The sequence below is a fragment of the Fusarium flagelliforme genome (assembly GCF_020744385.1).
Source record: "Fusarium flagelliforme strain FIESC 12 MPI-CAGE-AA-0113 chromosome Unknown B0J16scaffold_4, whole genome shotgun sequence".
In the NCBI taxonomy this organism is placed as follows: domain Eukaryota; kingdom Fungi; phylum Ascomycota; class Sordariomycetes; order Hypocreales; family Nectriaceae; genus Fusarium; species Fusarium flagelliforme.
The window spans coordinates 1,295,674-1,317,085 of record NW_025763506.1 but is presented as its reverse complement, the minus strand read 5'-3'; the positions used below and the strand labels follow the sequence as shown (position 1 = coordinate 1,317,085).

Below are 21,412 nucleotides of genomic sequence, written 5' to 3'. Positions count from 1 at the left end.
GAGATCTACCCTCATGTCCGAAGCATTGCATTAGAGCCCACAGAGACTTGAAATACAAATCTCGGAATCATGACTTAACTCTGCCCGACCAAGACTGGATATCCCTTCAGTCAAAGCCCAAAACGGTCGGCATCAAGGCATGTTATATGCATCCCAGTTATCCTCAGTCTTATAACCCATAGCCTGGCCAGGTCTTCTAACAAGTCGTCTCCTACCACAGTCCGTGACTGTTGTCTCCATCATGCTGGTATATGTAGGTGCCGTAGTGTAGTCGTAAAAGCCGCAACGCCCGCCTCTGAGCATGCCACGTAGTACGCGTCCGTGGAGTCACAGTATTTTGCGTAGGCGGGGGTCTTGGCTGGTCGGGTTGTAGTTGCTGTTGGTTGGCCCTCTACGTGGCTGATAAGGGTATTTATGACTGGCTGGCTGGTGCATAGGTTGGTTGGGATGCGAACAGCGAGTTGGAGCTTACCCACTGTGGCTGTCCTTCGTATTGTTACTTTGGGGAGTTCGTCGTATTCCGAGGTTGATGGATACATTGGTTACAGGCTGACTGTTACGGTATTCAAAGCTGAACAGTCTGACAGACAGCTTCCCCGGAGGCATTGTCCATTCGAACCACCGATAGGATGGATGCTACCTTATTCGAATGGTGATGTGATTGTATTATTTCCAACTAACGGAACTCTAACCTCTCACGGTTGATGTCCTTGTAAGCCTTTTCCGGCTTATCAATCTCCTGACCCATAAAGTTGATCGAGACCAAGTCTACATATTCGTAATATGGCTTCAAGTCTCCTCTCTTTCTCAATAAACGGAAATTAGAGTCATGTCCGACCAATGCAATCGACATACCATCTTCTGCTTCTCCAGAGTTTGCTAAACCAAAGTACCCATTCTCTGTGTAGATAAGATCTTTTCCATATCTCAACAAGTCTTCCAGAAGCACCAAATTGTCAATCTCAAATCAGTAAAGGCTTCAGCGTTTGTAGATTCTTCGAGCCACGGTTTTGCAGCCTGTTTCGCATAGTCTGGTGGCTCCAGTGCGTCCACCTTCCTTGAGGGCGTCCAAACCATATATCCCAGTAATAAGGAAAAGGCCTCATCTGCTATGTCCTCGTTTGTTTTGATCCCGTCATCGCCACTGCAAGAAAACCATATCAAGCGAAAGATTGTATCCAAAAGTGCGCCTGCGTTTGTGCTTATTCTCAATGAGCGAATGGATTGCATCCGACCTTTCTGGTCCCCAATCGTGCTATTGATATCAAACCCATCCCCAACTGGATACAAATCGTAGATGCTCTGGTTCCCCTTTCCAAGTGCTTCGACGACTAGTAAAAGGATTGTAGAAATGTCGAGATCCTTTGTTAGCTTTAACTTGAACACAACTCTATCAAGGATACACCCGCCTATTTGAAGGGATATGTCAGTTGTTACTGGTGCTTCGGCAATACCCAGGTGACATAGTACAGAAGAGAGCCCAAAAAGCTCTCTTCCTTCACGTAAAGGCCTTTGATTGAAGTCTGGGACCCATGAAGGCAGACCAGAGACTTGCTTCGTGCTGTGTCGTATACCCAGTCTCCAGGCCGACCATAGGCCATCTGAGTCAATAATATAACGAGTAGCATAGACGAAAACCTGTTGTACGCTCATTGTATAGTCAGCAACAGGCCTCTCCACTAGCTCTTTGGCACTTGAGGCGACTCCCAAAGATGCAAACACTTTGTCGCGAATGTCTGTGGCGTCTAGTGGTTGGAGTACATCGACAACATCTGCGAAGGGAATTTCGCCCTTTGTTGCATATTTATCTGCCAAAGAGCTGTCAAAAACAGCAGGTGTCAGGCCAAACCCACAGAACCTGTGGCGGGGCATGCCGAATCTGAGGGTTGACCAGTCGCAAGATTGATTGCCGCACATCACGAGGCCTCTGGAGCCGGCGATGATGATTTCTGGAAGTACCCAAGCTCGTGTCCAATATGTGCGTCCCATCAAGTTCTCGAAAGCGCCAACAATTTTCTTATCGTTTAACATACACTGTAGCATGATACGATCATCTTCGTCCCCTTGTGACGATTCGCCATCGTCAGTTAATTCTCCGGCTTCGTGCAGAAGCCTACGCTGTGCCGTCGCCACAGCTGGAAGTGCCTCGAACGCCGCAGAGATAAATTCTGTCTCTTCACCTAGCCACATGATGACTTTGTCGGCAGCGCGGAAGATTTCCCCCATTATGGCGACCTGCTGATTTCGTACATGATCGTCGACCTGATTAATACATACAGCATCAATCCACAGATATCTTGACTTGTTTCGGAGTCGAAGTTTTTCCATCGCTGCTTTGCAATTGGGCGTGATGAGAATCTTGCGGTCATCACATTGGACTGGAACTGTCCCAACCTTTTCTTGCCATTCATAAGAGAGGGCGTCGAACGAGGTAGTGCTAGCAAGTGGAACTTCTTCCAATTGGAAGGAGAGTATTTCGCCTGGGTTTTCGGGATACAGCTCAATGATACGAATAGAGCTAGTCATAGTAAGGGGCTGGTACTTATAAGAACGTTTCTCGTTAAAGCTCGTCTCGTCAGCTTTCTTATCTTCCCTGCGATAGGAATGCCGCAAACTTCCTGATTGGCACAGTAGTCTTATGGCGGCGTCATTGGAATTTTCCTTGGCCAGTGACAAAGCAGTTCTACCGTTGGCGTCCTTAAGAGTAACGTCTGCGTCTGCCTCAATCAACATCTTCATAACCATGATGTGTCCCTCAAGCGTTGCAATGTGCAGTGCGGTGCGTTTTTCGTCAGAAAGAAAGTTTACATCTGCTCCATGATCAAGAATTAAGTCCACAATGGCTTCATCTCCATTTCTAGCAGCATAGCATAAAGGCGAATAATTGTTTTCAGAGTCTGGTCTCATTTTCGCTCCCTTTTCAAGAAGGAACTGCGTGAGTTTTTTGTCTCGACGCTTAATGGCAACCATTGAAGGGGTGCAATCTGTGTTGTCAGCACACTCTAGGTTGGCACCGCTCTCCACCAGCAGCTTCACCACATTTCCAAATCGTTTATCGGTCGCATGCCACAGCGGTTCTCTGCCATATTCGTCCCTTGTTCCGGTCTTTGTTCCAAGTTGGAGGAGCAGATATGTGGCTGCTTCGATACGCTCTTCCTCCAACTGTATCCTCATACCACTGATTTGACTCGCTGTGATGCCATTGTTAAAAATGAAGGTGTGAAAGCCTCGTTCAGCCGCAGCATGAAGTGGGGTAGTCGTAAGCGAACTGTCTGACTAATCGGGTATCGTGGTTCTACAGTCACTACGTGGTGAACAAAATCCGAAACGATATAGCACTACATTGGTGGTAATTGAAGAGGAATACATATATTATTAAATGCATAGCATCGCTCCATCAGTAGCTGCGATTCTAGAACAGCATAGCCCCCATAACAACAGCCACCATAAGCCCCATCTGAGCACCGGCAAGCTTCATGGCTGAGGAAGGCGTTGAAGTAACTGAAGCAGCAGGGGTCTGAGCTTCGGAAGCAGCGTCCGAGGTACCAGCAGCAGAAGCGGCAGCAGCAGTTGATGTCTCTGCTTCAGTCTTGGTCTCGGCATCTGTCTTGGCGTTGGTCTCAGTCTCGGTGGCATCAGCGGACTCAGTAGCAGAAGCAGTCGCAGCAGTTGTCTTCTCGGCGGTCTTGGCAGTGGTTACGGAGGTAGAGCTACCCTTCTTGGCGCCATATTCCTCAATGTCCAAGACGTAAGTTCCATTTCCACTAACATCTCCCTGTTCAAAGCTGGCCCAGCTAGGCTTTCCATCAGTACCGAGAGAAGCACAAGCCTCACGGTAGGAGTTGCTAGCGCAGATGCTGTTGCCATCACTGTAGACAGCACCGCCAGCGTTGGTGCACGAGACGAACATCTGAGTGATGAGCTTCCCCATGTTGTCAAAGAAGTCTTCGTCGGTGTTGGACGAGAGACAAGTGCGGCAGCCATCCATAGAGCCATACCATCCATCAGGGTTGGGAATGCAGACACAGTCCTCGGCCTTCTCCTCGGGCCATTTGAGTTTCTGACACTTGAGCATGGCTTGGTAGATGGGCCAGCAGCCGCAGTCGTCAAGCTTGGAAGGGCTGTCATCGGCTTCCTTTTGGTGGGACCAGCCGTTGGGTGAGGCAGAGGTGAAGCCAGAGATGGCAACGAGTGCCGCGAAAGTGGTTGAGAAATGCATTGTGTTGATAGTTTAGAAGGGAAGTATTAACGAATGACGATGTTGAAACGAATGTTGTACAGCAGAAAGGGAGTGGCGTCAATAGTCTGGGCTGGGTGAGATTTTAAGAGAAGGCAGCTCACTAGACAATCTTGGGCGACAGGGATTATGGACAGCAATTTCCGGGTTTAGGCACCACACCCATAATTCTTCGCCGTAGGCCCTTGGCCTGAAGCAACAGCTTCACTTGTACAGATAGAGGCCTCGATGATGAAATCAAGGTCTCTCAATCATGATATTTCGCTAAAATGAGTCAACCGGAAGTCTTTTCAAACTATGACACGCATAATAATGTTCACAAAGGGTTGAACATCGTGGTCAAAAACTTCATTCAACGGTGAAGCGTGATTGAAGGATTCACGCTATCCCCAGATGGAAATGCCCGAGACCAGGCCAAAGCGATGTCTCCACTTCGCTTAAAGAGACACATTCGCACTAACTCGTTTTCTACTTATTAATGTAAGCAAGAGATAGCACCTATGTACTTCAGAACGCAGGGGTAAAGGCGACTCTGACGAATGACAATGTGCTTGTGTCAAACCACTTACACGCTTCTGGAAAATCCTTTCAGGGGCCACAGCCTTGTGGATTTTGATGGCAATCATGGGATTCGAGCAAATTTCCTCGAGTCGTGCCCCCATCGCATGCAGAATCCAACCATTCAAAGATATGTGGACATGAAATAATGGAAAATCGACTTGCGCATATCATTCTCAGTCGTTATCGTCATTCTACGGTTGCCCTTTACTATTTCTGTGATGTCACTTCCCGTTGACAACTTCCATTTCCCTCCCACACATCATTACCCAAAATGTCATAAGCGTTGACGGAAACTACGCACACGTTCAATTATTTAATAACTCTAGGGGATGCCTTTCGAAAGAAAAGCAATAGGTATTTGAGAGTTTCTGACAAGTTTTCCTAACAGAAATGTCTTGTTTAGTCAAACCGAGATTGGAGATGATGATATGGTATAGGGTATTCTTGACCACTCTCATGCTGAGTCATCGACTTGGCGACGGAAATAACGGCAACCTGTTTCAGCTGCCAAGGCGCCGTTTCGGGTTTACCTCTTCCAAGTCCGAGCCTTACGGAGCAAAAGCATCGGAGTCAATTGCTAAAAGACTATCTCCTTAGTTCAGACCTTGTTAAGGATAAGGTTTATCAGAAAAGATAACTATTAAATAACAGTTTGTATAATTAGAAGTGTTATTTTATTAAATATATATTACAGGTATCTTTATTACTAGATAAGTTACTAGCAGACCCCGAGTAGAAAAAGACAATCTCACTCTCTAAGAGAAATTAAGCTAAGATATATATAGCTGTTCACTTGACCATTGTCCAGGTTCACAACGTGTCTAGTGCCAAGGAACTTCTCATCGTCTGACTCCTTGTCTGACTTCTCCTCCGACTCCGATCCTTGGGGATTAGTCAATGACTGAGAGAGCTGCTTTTGGGACTCCGAGAAAACATAGTTGACGCCAGAAAGCTCGTACATCCGACGCGTACCTATGCTAGTGATGTCTCCATCATTCATTTAATCCAATACCTTACCCGCAGTTTGCAGCATATTTATGGGCCCATCCTCAGCTAAAGGCAGGATATGGCCAACCATGAAAGGAAGCTCCCATTCCTTCAAAGTGAAGTCCGATCCGTAAGGTTGCCTTGAGATACGGCTCACATCCCGTGCGTATGGTCCTGAGGATGTTCCAGCTCATCTGATGCATGGGTAGGTACCCAAACGCGAACTCAGGAACCTCGCCCTGCATGGCCATCACCAGGGATGACAAAACACCAACCGGTGAGATACGACTCTCTTGATCAACTAATGGTACGGTTCTCTTGCCCTTGCCCTTGCCTTCGTCCTTGTCTTCCGATTCTGCGCACAAGAGTATCTCGTTTATGCTCTCGGCTGTTCAATTCATGCGGTTGGCGTTTCGGTGATACCGGTCCTGGAGACTTTTATGAATCGAAGCATGCGTTGTAAGAAATCGTGCATCGGCGCGCGAGAAATCTTCAACGCCCATTTTGGCATCACGGCGTCGTTATTTAGCAAACGCCACTGCAGAGACACCAAGTTGCAGCATGAAGCGCTTGGCATAATCCGACAATTTATCAGTTTCGCCACCAACACAACGAACTGTTCTTCTCCGAACATAGCACACAGTTGACTCATATCCAACCAACCGATCTTGGCAAATTGTGTGGCTCGAAGGGCACAGTACAAAAGTCCGGGAAGAATGAGAGAACCCCAAGCATTGGTAACAATGAGGCCGGCCTCATGCATCTCTGCGCGATGATAGTACAAGGCCAAGCCGGCGATTACCGGAGACCTTCTCAAGATTCGCCACTTTTTGGTTCGTTCGAGGTGAATCGATACCTCCTGTCTGTTGTGGCTGTTGTTGACCACTATCGTCTTTGCTTTGTGCAATGGGCCATCGAGAAACCAGTCAAAGCCTTCCTGAGTAGCCTTTAACCACTTCTCGTCGCGCGGGGACCAATGTGGGCCTCTGATGCCCTGCTGGAAGTTGGTATGCGACTTCAAATCCTGGTTCATACTGTGAATGCGGTTGAGAAGGGTATTGAGTCCGCGTTCAGTATAACTGCCAACAACCTGATGGATGTCGACATCGACTTGAGCGGCAAATATGAGGCTGAAGGGAATTTTCTCCGTCTCCTTAAACTCTTTGACACCTCGAATGAACTCGTCGGTGCATGGGTAATCAGGAACATGGTGGACGAGCGCCAGCGTCTCGAACCAGAGCTCGGTAGTAATAACGCCATGATCGATCATCTTTTGTTCCGCAGTCTTAGACTTCCAGGGTATTTCGAGCTCACATACACCAAACGACCCTTCTGGATAGATGCTGGTATTGACTCTCCATGGGACGAGAGCCAGAGTCAGGAGAGTGGTCTCGGTAAGAGGGAAGCAATGGGAGAGAGCGTCATGGAACCCGTGTCCAGTCGACGCATCCTTCAGATAAGGATTGAAATCGCTCCCAGCTTCCCAAGCTGTGGTGCGTAACATGTACTCCCTTCCCATAGCAGTCGTTCCACCGTGCTTTTGAAAGGCAGGCAGAGCATCTTCGGCAATGCTGCGGCCGAATTCGACCGCCGTGTTGGTCACGACAGCCAGTACACCGGGGTCGAGTTTCGGCCCACCATTTTCTGGAGCGACGAGCTCTAACCAGAGGTTCGAAATGTACTTTCTGACCTCAGCCAAATCCTTACACATCATGCAGAAAGCAATGAGAGCCTCATCAAGTGACTCCGACGGGTCAACTTCATAGATGGCTTCTCCTTTCTTTGTTGGCTCGAACCTCTGGATATCTGGTGCGTTGAGGAAATCCTCCGACGGTTCATAGACCTCAAGAGCATTAGACTGGTTGGTCAAGCGATCAACTGTGTCGGTAGAGGTGGAGGTGGCTGAGTCGGAGAACGGTTTGAGTATTTCGCGGACCTTTTCGAGGATTCCGACAAAGTACGAGTGTCTGGCATCTGACTTGACACCTGGCTTCTCATTGTGACGAAATAAGTGTTTGCTGAAGCCATTTCTCACAGAAATGACCCGGTTGAGGGTGCTGAAGAATGCTTGTGGAATGGCCAGAGACGGATTCTTGTAATTGGAAATGCTTTCAGCAAGAGGAACAAAATCCTTGATCTCAATGATGTATTGAAGTCTTTTGTTTTGGGGCGATGGCTTATTAGGCGCGGCTTTGGCTTTACCTTTCAGTTGCCCACCCCCCGCAGTTTATTGCTTGGTGACACTGACAGAGGTGCTGGGCAGGAGATGGGCGGGATATCCGCATTCTTTGGCTGTTGAAACGAGCCATGATGTATTTGAGTTATCTTTGAGATTGCTCAGTGAATCCTACAAGCAATATCACGATGCTTGGTGGCAGGTAAGGACATCTAGCCATTCCTGGTGAGAGATAGGCTTGTCAGAGAATAGAAAATGCGTAGGACTTACCTACCTAGAAAGTCAGCACAGTCTCAGCCAACCGCTAGTCCAGGCATTGGACTGCCATTGTCTTTACGGTTAACATACATGGGTAAATGGAGACTGTTTATCCGCAAACATCTCTTCGCTCACAGAATGGCTCCATGCAAGTATGGTTGTGTGCCACTCAATGCGGGGATGATGCTGGCAGGTAAGCCTGGTAAGGTAACCATGGATCTGGCACTAGCCATAGCAGATGTAACCCGAAAGCATCTCACTCCCAAACAGGTATCGTGATGTCTAGGACTATCATGGGTATTAATTGGTGTGACATCATTCGGATCGGCTCGACGGCAGCCAAGAGAGTCAGCACGGCACAATTCGTACCGGTCCTTGTCATCGTAAGCAGTCAGCATTTAATGGCAAGATGAAATGATTTCTGGTTGCACAACAGCCCTACGAAGGTTGAAGCCACGTATAGCCCTGCGGAAAGTTTAAAAAGCTGACAGGCGTCTCTATTCGCGTGTCTTGGATTTCCGATTGTGGGGAGGTCTCGATTGCCAAATGCAGAGATGTTATTCCGAATTTACTGTTTGATAGTCATTACCATACCATGATACACGTCGAATGGACCATTCGATTGCAGGGAAGAGTCACGCGACATCAGGCAAGCGAAGCGCCGTACGGTACCGCGTTTTGTTCCGCGCTAGAACATTGCGCCGGAAACCGTCCGTGCCTGTTTCATGTGACGATATTTCATTTTTAGGCGTAGTCAGAAAACTGCTAATTCGTAACACGAGTCATCAAACCCGTACATGGAAATGACCGAAGGGGATGGGCATACGAGATGGTAATTAAGCCAATAGGTCCAACTGAACCATCGCTTATGAGCCTTTGGGGCAGTGCTAAACGAGTTGGGTGTGTCTCGTCGATCCTTCAACCGTAATCCTTCTGTAAAAGTGCTTCAGGATCAATCCAATCCACTGACTCGGCACAAATTGCCAGCAACCTGTCATGCATAGCTGCTAACTGCCCTATTGACCTACCAATCCCCATCAGGTTTAGTTTTTCTACGACCCCTATTCTTGGGTCCATGATCGTCTTAGCTTGACTCCACTACAGAATTGGTCTCGACCTCGGCTTGACGTAAGAATTCTTGACAGCCAATAGAGTCTGTAGAATGTGTAAGAAAATGGTGCCGAGCTCCGAAGATACGAAATTAGACGAGGTGCACTAGGCGCAGATTGGGAAACAGCCCACGCGACGTTCAATATTTACATAAGAGCAAGGGGACCAGCTAGAGGCTGAAGCGGTCCCTTTTTTTAGTTCTGCTGTCCGGGTGAGAAGGCGACTCCGGATGAGACGGAGACGGACAAGGAGAGGAGAGCGCGGTCCGGTAGCGAGGAACCTGTTATTAATGAAACCCATATTCCCCATATTTCCCGTTTTTTCTTCCATTTCCTCTTTCTGGAAGAAAAGTAGAGTTCGAATTATGTTGTGTTACATTTCCTGATTTTCTGATTTCTGATTCCTGGCCGTCGTTTGTGCTCCCTTCATCCACGTTCATTCTGTCTGGTTGTGCCGTAACAGGCTAACTTCCTTTCCTTTCCTGTCCATTCGTTACACATAACCAACCATGGTGCGATTGCCTGGTCTTCTGTCAAGATTGGCTTGTCGTCTTGCCAATCGCCAATTCATCTTCACATTCACAGTCTTGGCCATCTTCGCAGCCAAGCTCGCACATATTCACAGCCACCGAAATGCCGTCGCCACGTCTCGACTACTTGCCTTCTTCGGTACATTCTTTATTCAAGATACTATCCTTCTTATAATAACACGACTCTTCCTCGAACCTCCTCTGGCGGCCAAGATCGCAAACTACATCAGCACTGCCCTTGCTGGGCTGTTAATTCTTTACAATGTCGCCCTCGCAGTTGTCTCCGTTACCTTCTACCTCGTCGCTGGATCCGAAATTCATTGGCAGAACATCAACATGGTCTCTGACCCTACATCAAGGGCCATCTTCCTCTCCGGCCTTGTTACCATGATCATAGTTGTTGCAGCCCTGATACTAGTCAGCTGGCTACTCCAGAACATCTGCTATGCCACCTTCGGATGGGGCTCTGATATCGTCTCTTTCCCATTCTTGTTCACAGCTAGAATGGCCAGTCGCCTATTGAGAAAACGAACTGCCTACGGTCGAATCCCTGAACCCGATGTCGATGGGTCCGATAGCCAATACTCCGACGGCGACGACGACCTTGCGCGAGACTCAATTGAGTTTGGAAAGTCACAGACTGCCTACTCACGCCTTTCGCAGCGCATGCGCAAGGCATGTGGCGTTCACATGCAACCTTCAACCGTGCGACGTCTCTTCCACAGCATTCCTTATCTGTCTTGGCATGTGGTTATCTTTGCCCTCTTTGTCCTGTGGATCGAACGACCCAGCGACAGTTCCCTGACTTTCCTTTCTTGGACCGCTGGACTCCTCCCATTCGTCGACATGTCTTCAACCTCACCACTTCTGGACCAACTCCCAACACACTTCAAGGTCGGCATCCAACATGAGTGGGACGAGCGATCAGCCGTTGCTGAACCACCCAAGTTTGACTGGCTCCCCAAGGGCAAGCCTTTGGCTGGTTTTGAGGACTGGTACACAGCTGATGAGATGCACTACTCCTCTACCTCAGATCCTACCAAGATCTCCAACCTCAAGGAGCCTGTTCTGGAGGAGCTCCGTGGTAAACTTCAAGACGTTCCTGTGAAGCATGTTATTATGTTCCTCCTCGAGAGTACCCGAAACGATGTCTTCCCTATTAAGAAAGACGGCCCTCTCTGGAATCGGTTCCAGGAGTCTTATACAGACAAGAAGATGCCCCGCGAAGCACTCGACAGGATCTCTACCCTCATGCCCACCGCAAACTACATCACAGGTGACTACGACGACGGCTTTAAGCACAAGGCGACACCAAAGCGCGGTGGACCCCGGTTTACAAACGCTTATACCTCAGCTACATATACACTCAAAAGTCTCACGGGCACCATTTGCGGCCTCAACCCTCTGATCGCAGACTTCAACCTCGACTACAAGCGTCACATCTACCAGCCCTGCCTTCCTCAGATTTTCGAGGCGATGAACCAAGCCGACCCAGAGTCATCGAAATGGAAGTCCTACTTCTTCCAAACCGCCACCATCCATTACGATAACCATGACAAGCTCATGGCTGCTATGGGCTTCCCCGAGGAGAACACAATTGACCGAGATTGGCTCCGCGACGAGAACGCGACCCATGGAGCTGTTGAACTGGAAGATATCAACTACTTTGGCTTCCAGGAGGACCCTCTTGAGGACTATATCAATGATGCGTTTGAGGATGCTGAAAAGAACGACGGAAGAGTCTTCCTTACGCATATCACCAGTACGAGCCATCATAGCTATGGCCTACCTGCCAATGAGACATCGGTGCCTCTGGGTTCTGGCAAGGAGATCAAGGAACTGTCGGACTATGCCAATGCTGAGGGATACGATGACAAGTGGATCAAGAAGGTCTTGGACCTTCTGGATAAGAAAGGCATTGCCAACGAGACTTTGGTTGTTTTCCTCGGTGATCACGGTGTCTCGTTGGTCGAGAACGGCAAGGCCTCGCCATACTACAACCCTAGCGTTGGAGCAGACCATGTTCCTCTCGTTCTATCCCATCCTCTCCTTCCTTCCTTCGACGTCAACGACGCAGTTCACTCCACTCAAGTCCTACCCACAATTCTCGACATGCTTCTCGAAACCAACTCGTTGAAAGGCGTCAGCAAACAAGCTGCCGAATCCTTACTACCCAACTATGAAGGCCAATCTCTCATCCGACCTCTCCAAACGAGCAACAACGAAACAGGCCAAGGATACTGGCAATTTACCGTCGTCAACCCTGGCCGAGCGATGCTCAATATCCGAGACGCTCGCCACCCAGAACGTCACTTGACGATCCCCCTCATCGATAACGTCGAGTGGAGACTAAGTGACGTCTCTGTCGACCCGTTAGAAACAGCCGGTATTCAAGCCTTCGACTTCATCTCGTTCTTGGAAGCCGTCGAGAAGAGGTGGGGAGTTGAGTGGGCTGAGTGGGTGGAGGAGGGTGCCTTTATGACGAGGTGGCATGTGCAGGATAATAGCAAGAGATGGAGATATGAGAGGAATCCAAAGGTTAAAGAAGTTAAGGGTCAATGATAGATTGAGATAATGATTTTAATAGCGTGTCAATTTAAGAAAGTTAAAGTTACAGTGTCCCGACTTGATGCTTGTCCTGACATCTGTCTGCATGCCGTGTTCGGTTGTGGTTGTGGCACATGCTAATGTTCAGCTACGCCGGTATCGATAGTGGCTTATGCCCCCGGGGTTTGCATCATATCAGTACTTTATTCCGTTGAGCCCATTGGCTTTGCGATATCCCACGTGTGCCAATGAAAGCTCTTTATTGACTTCTGGGGACCAACAGGCTAGCAAGGCCGCTGACGTGTCTAAACTATCGAATCTAATCTGACAGCGAGGCCAAGTGGGACGAGAGCGGGATAAGTATTTATCTGAAGACGATGTCGCCTTTTCTGGGATAAACTAATTCCGCCTTGATTCTTCAAAATAGCCTCTTACTACTACCAACCTCCCCTTTGTGCATCTCGACTCTCAAGGAGAGAATGGCAGAGGAAACCTTTGACGTACGCTAAGAAGCACCCAGAAATATCCCTTGTTCATTATTGAATGCCTGAAAAAGACTGATGCTGATGTCAACATTTTGATCACAGTCCGTGATGGCGGAGATACAGCAGCGCTCCGACCTTTTCGATTACGCCGATCTCACGTACCTGATCTCACAGACAGAGGAGGAAGGAAGTCATGATTTTATTGATACCGTTTTTGCCGACATTTGCGAAGGATTCGAGTCAGAGTTAAAAAAAATTGAACCAAGCACGGTGCGTGAGTCGTGGCAGGACCTTGCAAAGCTAATATTCTGCGACCACAGTGAGAAGGGACATCTGTCTAGTATAGACGGACCCAGCCATTGGATTCATGGGACCTTCGCCAGTGTGGGCGCGCAACGGATAAGAGATATTTTTTATAAGATCATGAACCTTAGCAGATGTCTCGACGAGAATCGCAACTTCGTGAAGCCATCGGATGCTCTGGAGCGGATTGGCGAGATCTTGCAGAGTGGGGATAAGGATATTAAGGATACTTTGAGTTACTTGCAGCGTTTGAGCAAGTTGAATTGATAACTGAAGGCATTTGAAAGGCGGTGAATAGCTCTTTATTTAATTTCTTTTTCTCTTTTTCTCTTTTTCTAAAAAACTTTATCGTTGTTCATCTGTGATACGGAACCAGCAACTCCAAGCAAGGGCTCAAATACGAAAAATGCCTTATTCTAAAACCTCATGCCGCGTGACTAGAATCGACTCTTTCAGAAACCTAACTCTTCCTGCTGCTTTACCCCATCTTCATCAGGCAAAAGAGCACGGATCTCTGCAAGTTGTTTCTGGAGAGTAACCTGTTCATCAATGATCTTTTGTGCATCACTAACATAACCCCAATAGCGAGCGGTGGCTGTCACGAGCCTTCTGTATGCGTTATGGAATTCCGTCAAATAAGCATTCGTCGGCCACAAGGATGTACCGGTTGATAGTGTGTTGAGAGGGGTGGTGAGCATCGTGAAACGATCATTTAGCTCATGATTTAGGGATACCAGCGCGTTATGACTGTTGACTATGTTGGTCTCTGCGCGAACGCGGGAGTTGGCGAGCTCGCTTAGACGGGCTGTAACTGGCTGTATGCGCATTGCGTTGTAGGATGGCATCTTGACGGTCCCTTGAGGCTTTTGCTGGCAGGCTGATCTGTGAGTTGGAATGAGTTCAGTGATGCTCTTGATTGTCACTGTCGTGGCCAAAGTGGGTAGTATGATAGATCTTGTCCGGTTTGCGGGGATAGATGAGCTGGTAAAATAGTTAAGCTCCACACTCGATATATCCAAGAGAGCCATAGAGTTTCAGATGATGTACGCTTGAGATGGTGAGAGAAGCAAGTCAGAAAACCGCAATATTTATACACAGATCTCTACATGTTACACAAAGACGATAGAATGATTTGAAGATACAGCTTCACCGAGTTGCATGACCAAGAGGATCAAGTTAATGTTATTTGACTGGCTTTATGTTACTACTAAGTGGTACATGAACAAAGTATGAGCATGCATTGCGTGAATCTTATGTAAATGCATAAAGATTGAAAGGCGACAAAGACATAGATGATTCATACATGTCATGCATATTGCTTTGTAAGTGTTTAGTGAAGAGGGTTATAGGGACGACAGTACAAAGATTCTTTGTTATATGATCATCCAAGTTTCGAAACCCCATGCAGTGACTGTTAATTATATCGGAAGCTTGGTGAGAAAGGCATCTAACGAATAAACCACTAAATTCTTTGTCTAGCATCGACTTGTTTTGGGGGTTATTTCGTTATTTGAAAGCGACATGGATATAAGACGTCGCATAATGTTATGAGATCGAAAAGACAAAAGGTTGTATGTACAATATCGAAAGGTAAGGACTGAAGGAACATCCGCCAAACCACAAAGCTAATTAAAAACCAAGTATTGCGAAATCTATGGTGTCCGAGACGAAGGCCAAATTCTCACTACCTGAGTCGACGCAGAGTGTTCAGCTGGGGCATGTCGGTGGCGTTGTACCCTTGTATGACGAGATTGACACTGTTGAATAGTTAGCATTTTACCAGCGCTTTCAAAACCCTGGCATAGGGAAGGATTCTCACTATAACCTGTTAGTGTTTGACCCAGAGCATTGCGGGTAGGGTAACATACCATCTTATCAACCTCTTCCTCATCCATATCAGCCATGCTGAAAACACTTCCATCCATCAAACCGACTTCAGTAGCCTTCGCCTTCTCCTTACACTCCAACTCTTCATCACTCCTCTTACTGTTCTTGTAGAAGTCATATTTCGCACTCATGAAGCTATTACCGTTATGGTTGAGACACAAGTCTGAGCCGTCCCCGTTGCCGTAAGTGAACTGCATAGGGTTATCGCGACACTTATCGTTGCGATATCCCCGGCCTATGATGGTCCACCCACGAGGGACAGCGTGAATACCGACAGTTGCGAAGAAACTACCAGCAGAGTTACCACCGCTGGGGATGCAGCATACTCCTGGGTTGATGTTTGCGAAGCCAATCCATGGGCCTTCGTAACAGCGCCCGTAACTGTTTACGTAGAAGCGAAGGTCGACGGCTACAGCTGTGGCGGCGAGGCCGAGAAGGATAACTTGGGAAAGCATGTTGATAGTGGTTCTTCTGTTGAATGCAAGAGAATGCCTAAGAATCGAAGTTGGTGGTATTATTTGTTAAAGTCAAAGAGATTGGTGATCCTAGATTCTTTATACTGGACTGCTGTGTTGCCCTCTTATCCTTCTGCGCACTATCTTGTCACCTGCATATGTCATCTAGATATAAGGGATTTGGTGGACCTTAAAATAGACTTCTTCTGTAAGCTTATTTATCTTAGTTCTTACAAGAGGCTGAGCATATCTTGAAATAAGGGTAGAGCCAAGATTTGTCGGATAAGCTTACAAGTGGTGGATCTCTTGGCGCAACGGCGTGTCATATGGCCAGTGGCACAGAAACCCCGAAAAGAGTTCCATTATAGACATAAAGTAAGATAGGAAGAAGTGCTTCTGCATAGCTCAAATCTAGACGATGCTGTAAGAATCAAGCTGGCTAGACCAAGATAATCGTATGGTGACTATCCAATCACTTGGTGCTCCTTCTATCAGCCTCTCAGCTCACAGACTCAAAATTACGATTCCAAATATTCCCTGAATTATTTTTAGAATATTGTTTCTTGACCTTTGTTGGACCAAATTGCTATTCATGCGATGATATGTTGCGTGAGCCTGGATGGTTGTTTGCTTGGCATTCTCACCAGTGAAGCCACACAAGCAACCAACAGCAACAAGCAATCGGATTCACCAGCAGTTCCGACTTCCAAAGGGCGTTTGCTGAATAGAATCAATGCCTCACGGGTTGGTGCGACATCTTAATCAGGGGCTCGCAAAACTTTCCTGGCTTGCCTACGCCTTGTTATATGTTTTGGGAATAGCGTGGCATTTCAGCTGTCAATAATTCACCTTGGCTCGAAATAGTCTCAACAACTATCGACTTTTCGCTTGGCACATCCGTGATATCCCAAGCTGTGGAGATTACAAACAAGCAGCATGAATTCTTAAATAGAACTCCACCCTTCCAGCATTTCTGCAAAACTTGATCTATCTCAGGACAAGATGGTCCAAATCAAGGTCTTCGTAGCGGCCTTGGCTGCTGGCTTTGTGCAAAACGCTCTTGCTGGTGCTTGCAAGCCCAAGTCCTATACCTCTTCTGCCGCGCTGTCAACTAATGGTATCGAAGTGTCATATTCGGTAGTCGAGACCACCAACACAGCCGAGTCATACAGCGAAACCCAGCTTTCGAGCATATTTGAGTCGTCGACTGATGAAGTGACTACCTCGGTTGCCACATCCAGTGAGACCCAGCCAACTACAACCATTGAAGTATCATCTTCGATGGTTGAGTCCACCAATTCACTCGAATTATCCAGCACAGAGATCATGACAACCTCTATGGCCGCATCCACTATGACTCTCGATACCACCACGACCGCCCTCGAAATTACTACTACCTCTACCTCCGCGGGACCCTCTGAGCCCACTTGTGGCGTTCTCGGCAGTTGCTCCAGTCCGGGATGACGTTCTATCATGACAACAGGGCATGGCGTCTATCTCGGCGAATGCCAGGACCTATGCAAAGCTCACATCAACTGCGAGTTGATCGTCTACAACCCCCAAATCGGGCAATGCTTTCTTATGGAACACATACGCCAAGGTTCAGGCTGGTATCATGGCCCAAGTAACTCTTTGGTCCGGTATGACAACAGTTGCGAGATTGAGAAGAGGGAGCCTGATCCTATTTGTGAAAAATGGGGGTTTTGCCCTGACTGTGAAGCTGTTCATCAACGTGGAGGATACACGCGTATGACGTGCCATGCTGCGTGTCTTGCCAGCGACGAATGCGAATCGTTCACTACTGAAACCACCATCAGCGGTTGTTTCTTTAACAAGAAATGGCTTTTCAAATCGGGATTCTTCCCTGGCGAGGAGGGCCGGTTATGGTTTGACAACGCGTGCGACGTGATTGACGGGTAATTATTGAGGTCCCCAGTAACCTATAACGACACCGGCTTCGAAATGATGAGTTCTTCTCGGCATGCAGAAGCCTTTCTTCAATTTAAATCTTCCAGTTGTATTTATTACTATACCTGACGTTATCCCATCACAATTTACCAAATAAAATAACTCTCAAGCATACATATATATGTACCTCACACCCTGGTGCGCTCAAAGCCCGCCATCAAACCTTCTCTCCCAGTGTGATGATGGCTGTGGTTGACAGGATACGCCTCTGTTTCCATCTGTTCCTTTGTATCAATACCAACTTGCTGTGGCCCAATCACGCCCGCGCCAGAATATGAGACGGCATCATGCAGAGCCACCAACCTCCCGTTCACCGCCAGAAGCTTTCTCTTCTCAACGGACTGCAAAGCCACCTTGGGGTCCCGCATCATGTAACCAGGCTTCGCACTACTGGTTTCCGCCGTACTATGAACCAAATTGGCCAGCAGCGAACTAGCCCAATGGTCATCAGCCAAGACCATCAAAGCTAGCCATAGAACGATCGCCATGACCAAAGCCAGGCAGCTCAGAGCGAGCTGAAGATGAGACACAGCTACAATGAGCTTATCCACACTGATCTGTACAAGGGATGCATCGATGCTGACGCTGTACGCCCTCGCAGTTAGAAGCGATTCAATAGAGTTTGCGTTATTTCTGATCCAAGTCAACGCATCATTATTAAGCGACTTTGCGCTGCTGCTTGATCGTCCATCTCCAAGACCATGAGCAACCATGACAGCAGCCGTGTCGACTTGGCCAAAGAACTTCGGATCGTCCACTCTCTTGTTGCCAAGACAGTCGGATCGACCAAGCTTACCACCATAGGCTTCGTTCTGAGCATTCGACTTCTCGCACTTTTCCATTGGAACTGGTGCTTCAGAAATGCTCTCTGATCGGATCAGGGTCATGTTGGTACTAGTGAGGATTACGATATCGTACAGAAGGCTTGTTTCACTTGTTACCCTGTAATATCCCCAAGTGTTTTGAAGTGTTGATCTGTTGGTGCTTTGAACCGTGTTGACGCCATAGTGATAGCTGGCGTTGTTGCTTTGAGCATGCATCATCCTTTCGACGATGCGGTCAGCGGATGGAACCCTTTTGTCACTGTGATCAAGGTATCCTGTGCGCTCCACGAGATCCGATACGTCCTTTTCATCAAAAGGAGTTCCGGTTGTCGTAAGCATTGTGGTCTTGAACGTAGACTGGAAGAATGTATGGCGCCTCTTCCCCTTCGTCACGGTGAAGACCTGATTCATAAATGCAGAACCGCCGCCTGCTCCGAAAGAGAACCAGATGTTGTTGTATCTGTGAGGTAAGATGAATCTCGAATCAGCTATCATGTCCGAGTCAACATCCCAGTGGACCTCTGGCTTTCCAGCAATGTTTGCGACAAAGTCTTTTGAGAAGACATTGCTGAACGTGTTGTTCCACGAGAAGTATCCGTCGCTTTCTGTAATATTCAATTTGTATGTCTCGCCCAGCAATTCTTGGCTGATAGGATACGCAAGGTTCATATCGGTAGAGACAGAAAGGCCATCATCATCGAGCCAGATACGAGGACCGATGGTGCCAATCGTGACTGGCGACACTGTTTCTGGAGCGCCACGACTATTGTTGACCTGGCCAGTCAAAGTGTAGTTGAGCCCAGTTTCGAAAAGGTCAGAGCCGATGATCTGAGGCAGTCTGTGCGCAGTATCATCAAGCTGAGCTGGGTCTAACGAGAGCTGGACGATATATGGTGGGTTCTCGTTCCTTTGGTCAAGGTAGTCGGTGATCGGCGCGCTCGAGGCTCTGAAGATGTATCCTGGAGCATCCAAAGCCCACAGCAATGTGCCATATAGCGACAGGACGATGTTGAGAAGACTGAAAGCAAGGACGACAAGACCTGCTCGAGATAGACCGCGAGAAGAGATGTAAAGCGTACGTTGGATGTAATCCTCAGTGAACATGAGGTAGGATGTAAACTGGTTGGAACGCGCAGCGATCAATGAGAAGAGCTTATAGATGAAAATACCCATTAGCAATTCAGCGCATTTGAAGATGATGGACTTGACAGCATTGTGATATACTGGTATAGAAGACTTGACAAACGCTAAGCCGGTGTCCAACATCTTGATATCGTGAACCGGATGCACAATAGCCAAGAAAGAAGACGAAGAATATCTCGCGGGGGGATGGCCCGTCTTGTCTTTTTCTTGGCGCCGTTGTTGCTTTGCCGCTTCATTGCAGCATCCTTGCCAGAACCCCTGTCCTGGCCTCAATCTTTAATACCAGCAGGCCCAGAGAGCAAGAAGAAAAGTGATCCACAAAAGGTGAGGGCGCCAAATCAGGATAGGCCAGATACTGGTCGAAGGTGGCATAACGTGTCCGGAGCATTTAGCCCGCTGCGCTCGGGTGAGCAGTTTTTTCGAACCCTGGCAGAGGTATACACCACTGTGTAAAAATGTAACGAAGTGATATTTTACAATTGGTAAAGTCGCGACGTGGCGTTGAGTTTTACTTGTTGCGGCTAGACATATCTTTCAGCTCGAGGTTGAAAACCACTAGCGGGTGCAAGGGGCAGGTCAGGGGACCCTGAAGAAACGGCAGTTGATTCGCTTGGGGTTACAGGGTCTAGGTCTAGATTCCGAGCTCGCAGCGCAATTATTCCGCTCTTCCTTACATGAAGACTCTGTTGCTTGGGTTTATCCTCGGGTTTAAGGTATTCTCGACCTCTATGATTGATCAGCAGCTATTAGCCTGATGTTAGCAAATACAATTCACATGCACAAGTTCCAGTGGCACAGCTCAACTATCCAGTCAAACAAATAGTATATTGGATATCAGAGAGGCCCTTCTTAAGGCCTTGGGGCGTTAGTAAAGTTGCTTATATGCTGATCGTTATCGTGGACATAGTATAGAGTCACGTCTTCCGATGAGAGCAAGTATCCCATGAACTGGCATGACTTGGGCCCCTCTTGAATGAGAATCTGTAAACCCGGATTTCTGTGACTGTTGCTTTCGAAGAAGGTTTGGACAAATTCTCCGCATATGATTCCATCGCATTTTCCTAGTTCGTATCGGAAGCGAGACGGGTCTCTGAAGTAGTATCCTAGTTGCTTATTAACGTTGAGCAAATACGGTGACTCCGTCATTTGACCAAGTAGCCATCGTAAGGCTCGGCATGTTGCATGCAAGGCAAAGATGTCTGCGATACCAAAATTGGAAAGGATATTGTCCGTGATGTTGAGGTTTGTGTGCCCCTCGTCGCTGAGCAGCTGGATGATTTTTGAAGTCATCCGATAGGCTCCCGAGATTTGATTGTCGAAACAAGTAAATAATATGTCAGTTAAAACAGCAAAGGAAAAGCGCATTTTATACCCAACCCAAAGCTTGTGTTAGAGCGGGGACGGAAAAAAAGAAAGAAAAAAAAAGAAAGGTTTCGCGTAAGCAATGGAGTTATGATGCTTTAAAGAAAGTAAGTGAAATCATTAAAGATTTATCCTGAACGAGGCTCAAGCCCAAGCAAATAGACATTGAGTCAGTTTATGTTGTCATAAAGTGACTGGAATATTTCGACTCTGTATTCGTCGGCTGACATTTATGGGATCCCGATGGCCATATTGATGCCTGGATTAAAAAGCAATTGGCATATCCTGCAGGGAAAGAGAAGATATCTGGCAAGGAACCTTATGCAGAAAAGGTTGGTCGTTCCCGGGTTGTTCAAAATGGTCATTTTATTGCAAAATACGCTCGCTCCATTAAAGCGTCGCTGCTAACGGATTCTTTTCCTTCTGTCGCCAGCGAAAAGAAAACACCAAGATGCTTTCTTTGTCCCTAACATGAACGGATGAGTGTCCGTATCGTAGGTGGTTGCTGTTGGTAGAAGAAAGAGAAAAAGACCAGGAAGGAGGAATTAAGAGATCTTGTGCAACATCCCAAACCCTATGC

General features: G+C 47.6%; 8 protein-coding genes across 8 annotated transcripts; 3 read left to right on the top strand and 5 right to left on the bottom strand.

Moving 5' to 3' along the window:
- Positions 1–578: 578 nt before the first annotated feature.
- Positions 579–1,986, bottom strand: B0J16DRAFT_340819 (uncharacterized protein). Its single transcript, XM_046127745.1, has one exon. The coding sequence runs from the start codon at positions 1,915–1,917 to the stop codon at positions 928–930; it is 990 nt and encodes a 329-aa protein (XP_045982677.1). The 5' UTR covers positions 1,918–1,986; the 3' UTR covers positions 579–927.
- A 1,326-nt stretch (positions 1,987–3,312) lies between these two features.
- B0J16DRAFT_340815 (uncharacterized protein) lies at positions 3,313–4,276 on the bottom strand. The gene has a single exon (XM_046127744.1). It carries the CDS (start codon positions 4,217–4,219, stop codon positions 3,413–3,415), a length of 807 nt encoding a protein of 268 aa, XP_045982676.1. The 5' UTR covers positions 4,220–4,276; the 3' UTR covers positions 3,313–3,412.
- Positions 4,277–5,798: 1,522 nt separating this feature from the next.
- Positions 5,799–8,380, bottom strand: B0J16DRAFT_362618 (uncharacterized protein; the record flags this gene model as incomplete). The annotated part of the gene is made up of 5 exons (XM_046129823.1): positions 8,034–8,380; positions 6,396–7,981; positions 6,320–6,354; positions 5,999–6,166; positions 5,799–5,937 (listed from the first exon to the last, which is right to left on the bottom strand). The coding sequence occupies exons 1-5, from the start codon at positions 8,092–8,094 to the stop codon at positions 5,799–5,801; spliced, it is 1,989 nt and encodes a 662-aa protein (XP_045982675.1). The 5' UTR covers positions 8,095–8,380.
- Positions 8,381–9,517: 1,137 nt separating this feature from the next.
- Positions 9,518–12,525, top strand: B0J16DRAFT_340811 (alkaline-phosphatase-like protein). The gene has a single exon (XM_046127743.1). It carries the CDS (start codon positions 9,838–9,840, stop codon positions 12,418–12,420), a length of 2,583 nt encoding a protein of 860 aa, XP_045982674.1. The 5' UTR covers positions 9,518–9,837; the 3' UTR covers positions 12,421–12,525.
- A 215-nt stretch (positions 12,526–12,740) lies between these two features.
- Positions 12,741–13,620, top strand: B0J16DRAFT_340807 (uncharacterized protein; the record flags this gene model as incomplete). The annotated part of the gene is made up of 1 exon (XM_046127742.1): positions 12,741–13,620. A coding segment is annotated over exon 1 (457 nt), but the record flags the coding sequence as incomplete, so codon positions are not given.
- Positions 13,621–14,900: 1,280 nt separating this feature from the next.
- B0J16DRAFT_384100 (uncharacterized protein) lies at positions 14,901–15,535 on the bottom strand (the record flags this gene model as incomplete). The annotated part of the gene is made up of 3 exons (XM_046131390.1): positions 14,901–14,950; positions 14,974–14,989; positions 15,062–15,535. 3 exons carry the CDS (start codon positions 15,533–15,535, stop codon positions 14,901–14,903), a joined length of 540 nt encoding a protein of 179 aa, XP_045982672.1.
- A 1,002-nt stretch (positions 15,536–16,537) lies between these two features.
- Positions 16,538–17,455, top strand: B0J16DRAFT_398677 (uncharacterized protein; the record flags this gene model as incomplete). Its single annotated transcript, XM_046132406.1, has 2 exons — positions 16,538–16,964; positions 17,019–17,455. The coding sequence occupies 2 exons, from the start codon at positions 16,538–16,540 to the stop codon at positions 17,453–17,455; spliced, it is 864 nt and encodes a 287-aa protein (XP_045982671.1).
- Positions 17,456–17,503: 48 nt separating this feature from the next.
- B0J16DRAFT_340805 (uncharacterized protein) lies at positions 17,504–19,700 on the bottom strand. The gene has a single exon (XM_046127741.1). It carries the CDS (start codon positions 19,591–19,593, stop codon positions 17,632–17,634), a length of 1,962 nt encoding a protein of 653 aa, XP_045982670.1. The 5' UTR covers positions 19,594–19,700; the 3' UTR covers positions 17,504–17,631.
- Positions 19,701–21,412: the final 1,712 nt, after the last annotated feature.

What these genes read in the sequence shown, in the direction of transcription:
- B0J16DRAFT_340819 (XM_046127745.1), bottom strand. Translation starts at nt 1,917, where the DNA reads ATGTGCGGCAATCAATCTTGCGACTGGTCAACCCTCAGATTCGGCATG.
- B0J16DRAFT_340815 (XM_046127744.1), bottom strand. Translation starts at nt 4,219, where the DNA reads ATGCATTTCTCAACCACTTTCGCGGCACTCGTTGCCATCTCTGGCTTC.
- B0J16DRAFT_340811 (XM_046127743.1), top strand. Translation starts at nt 9,838, where the DNA reads ATGGTGCGATTGCCTGGTCTTCTGTCAAGATTGGCTTGTCGTCTTGCC.
- B0J16DRAFT_340805 (XM_046127741.1), bottom strand. Translation starts at nt 19,593, where the DNA reads ATGTTGGACACCGGCTTAGCGTTTGTCAAGTCTTCTATACCAGTATAT.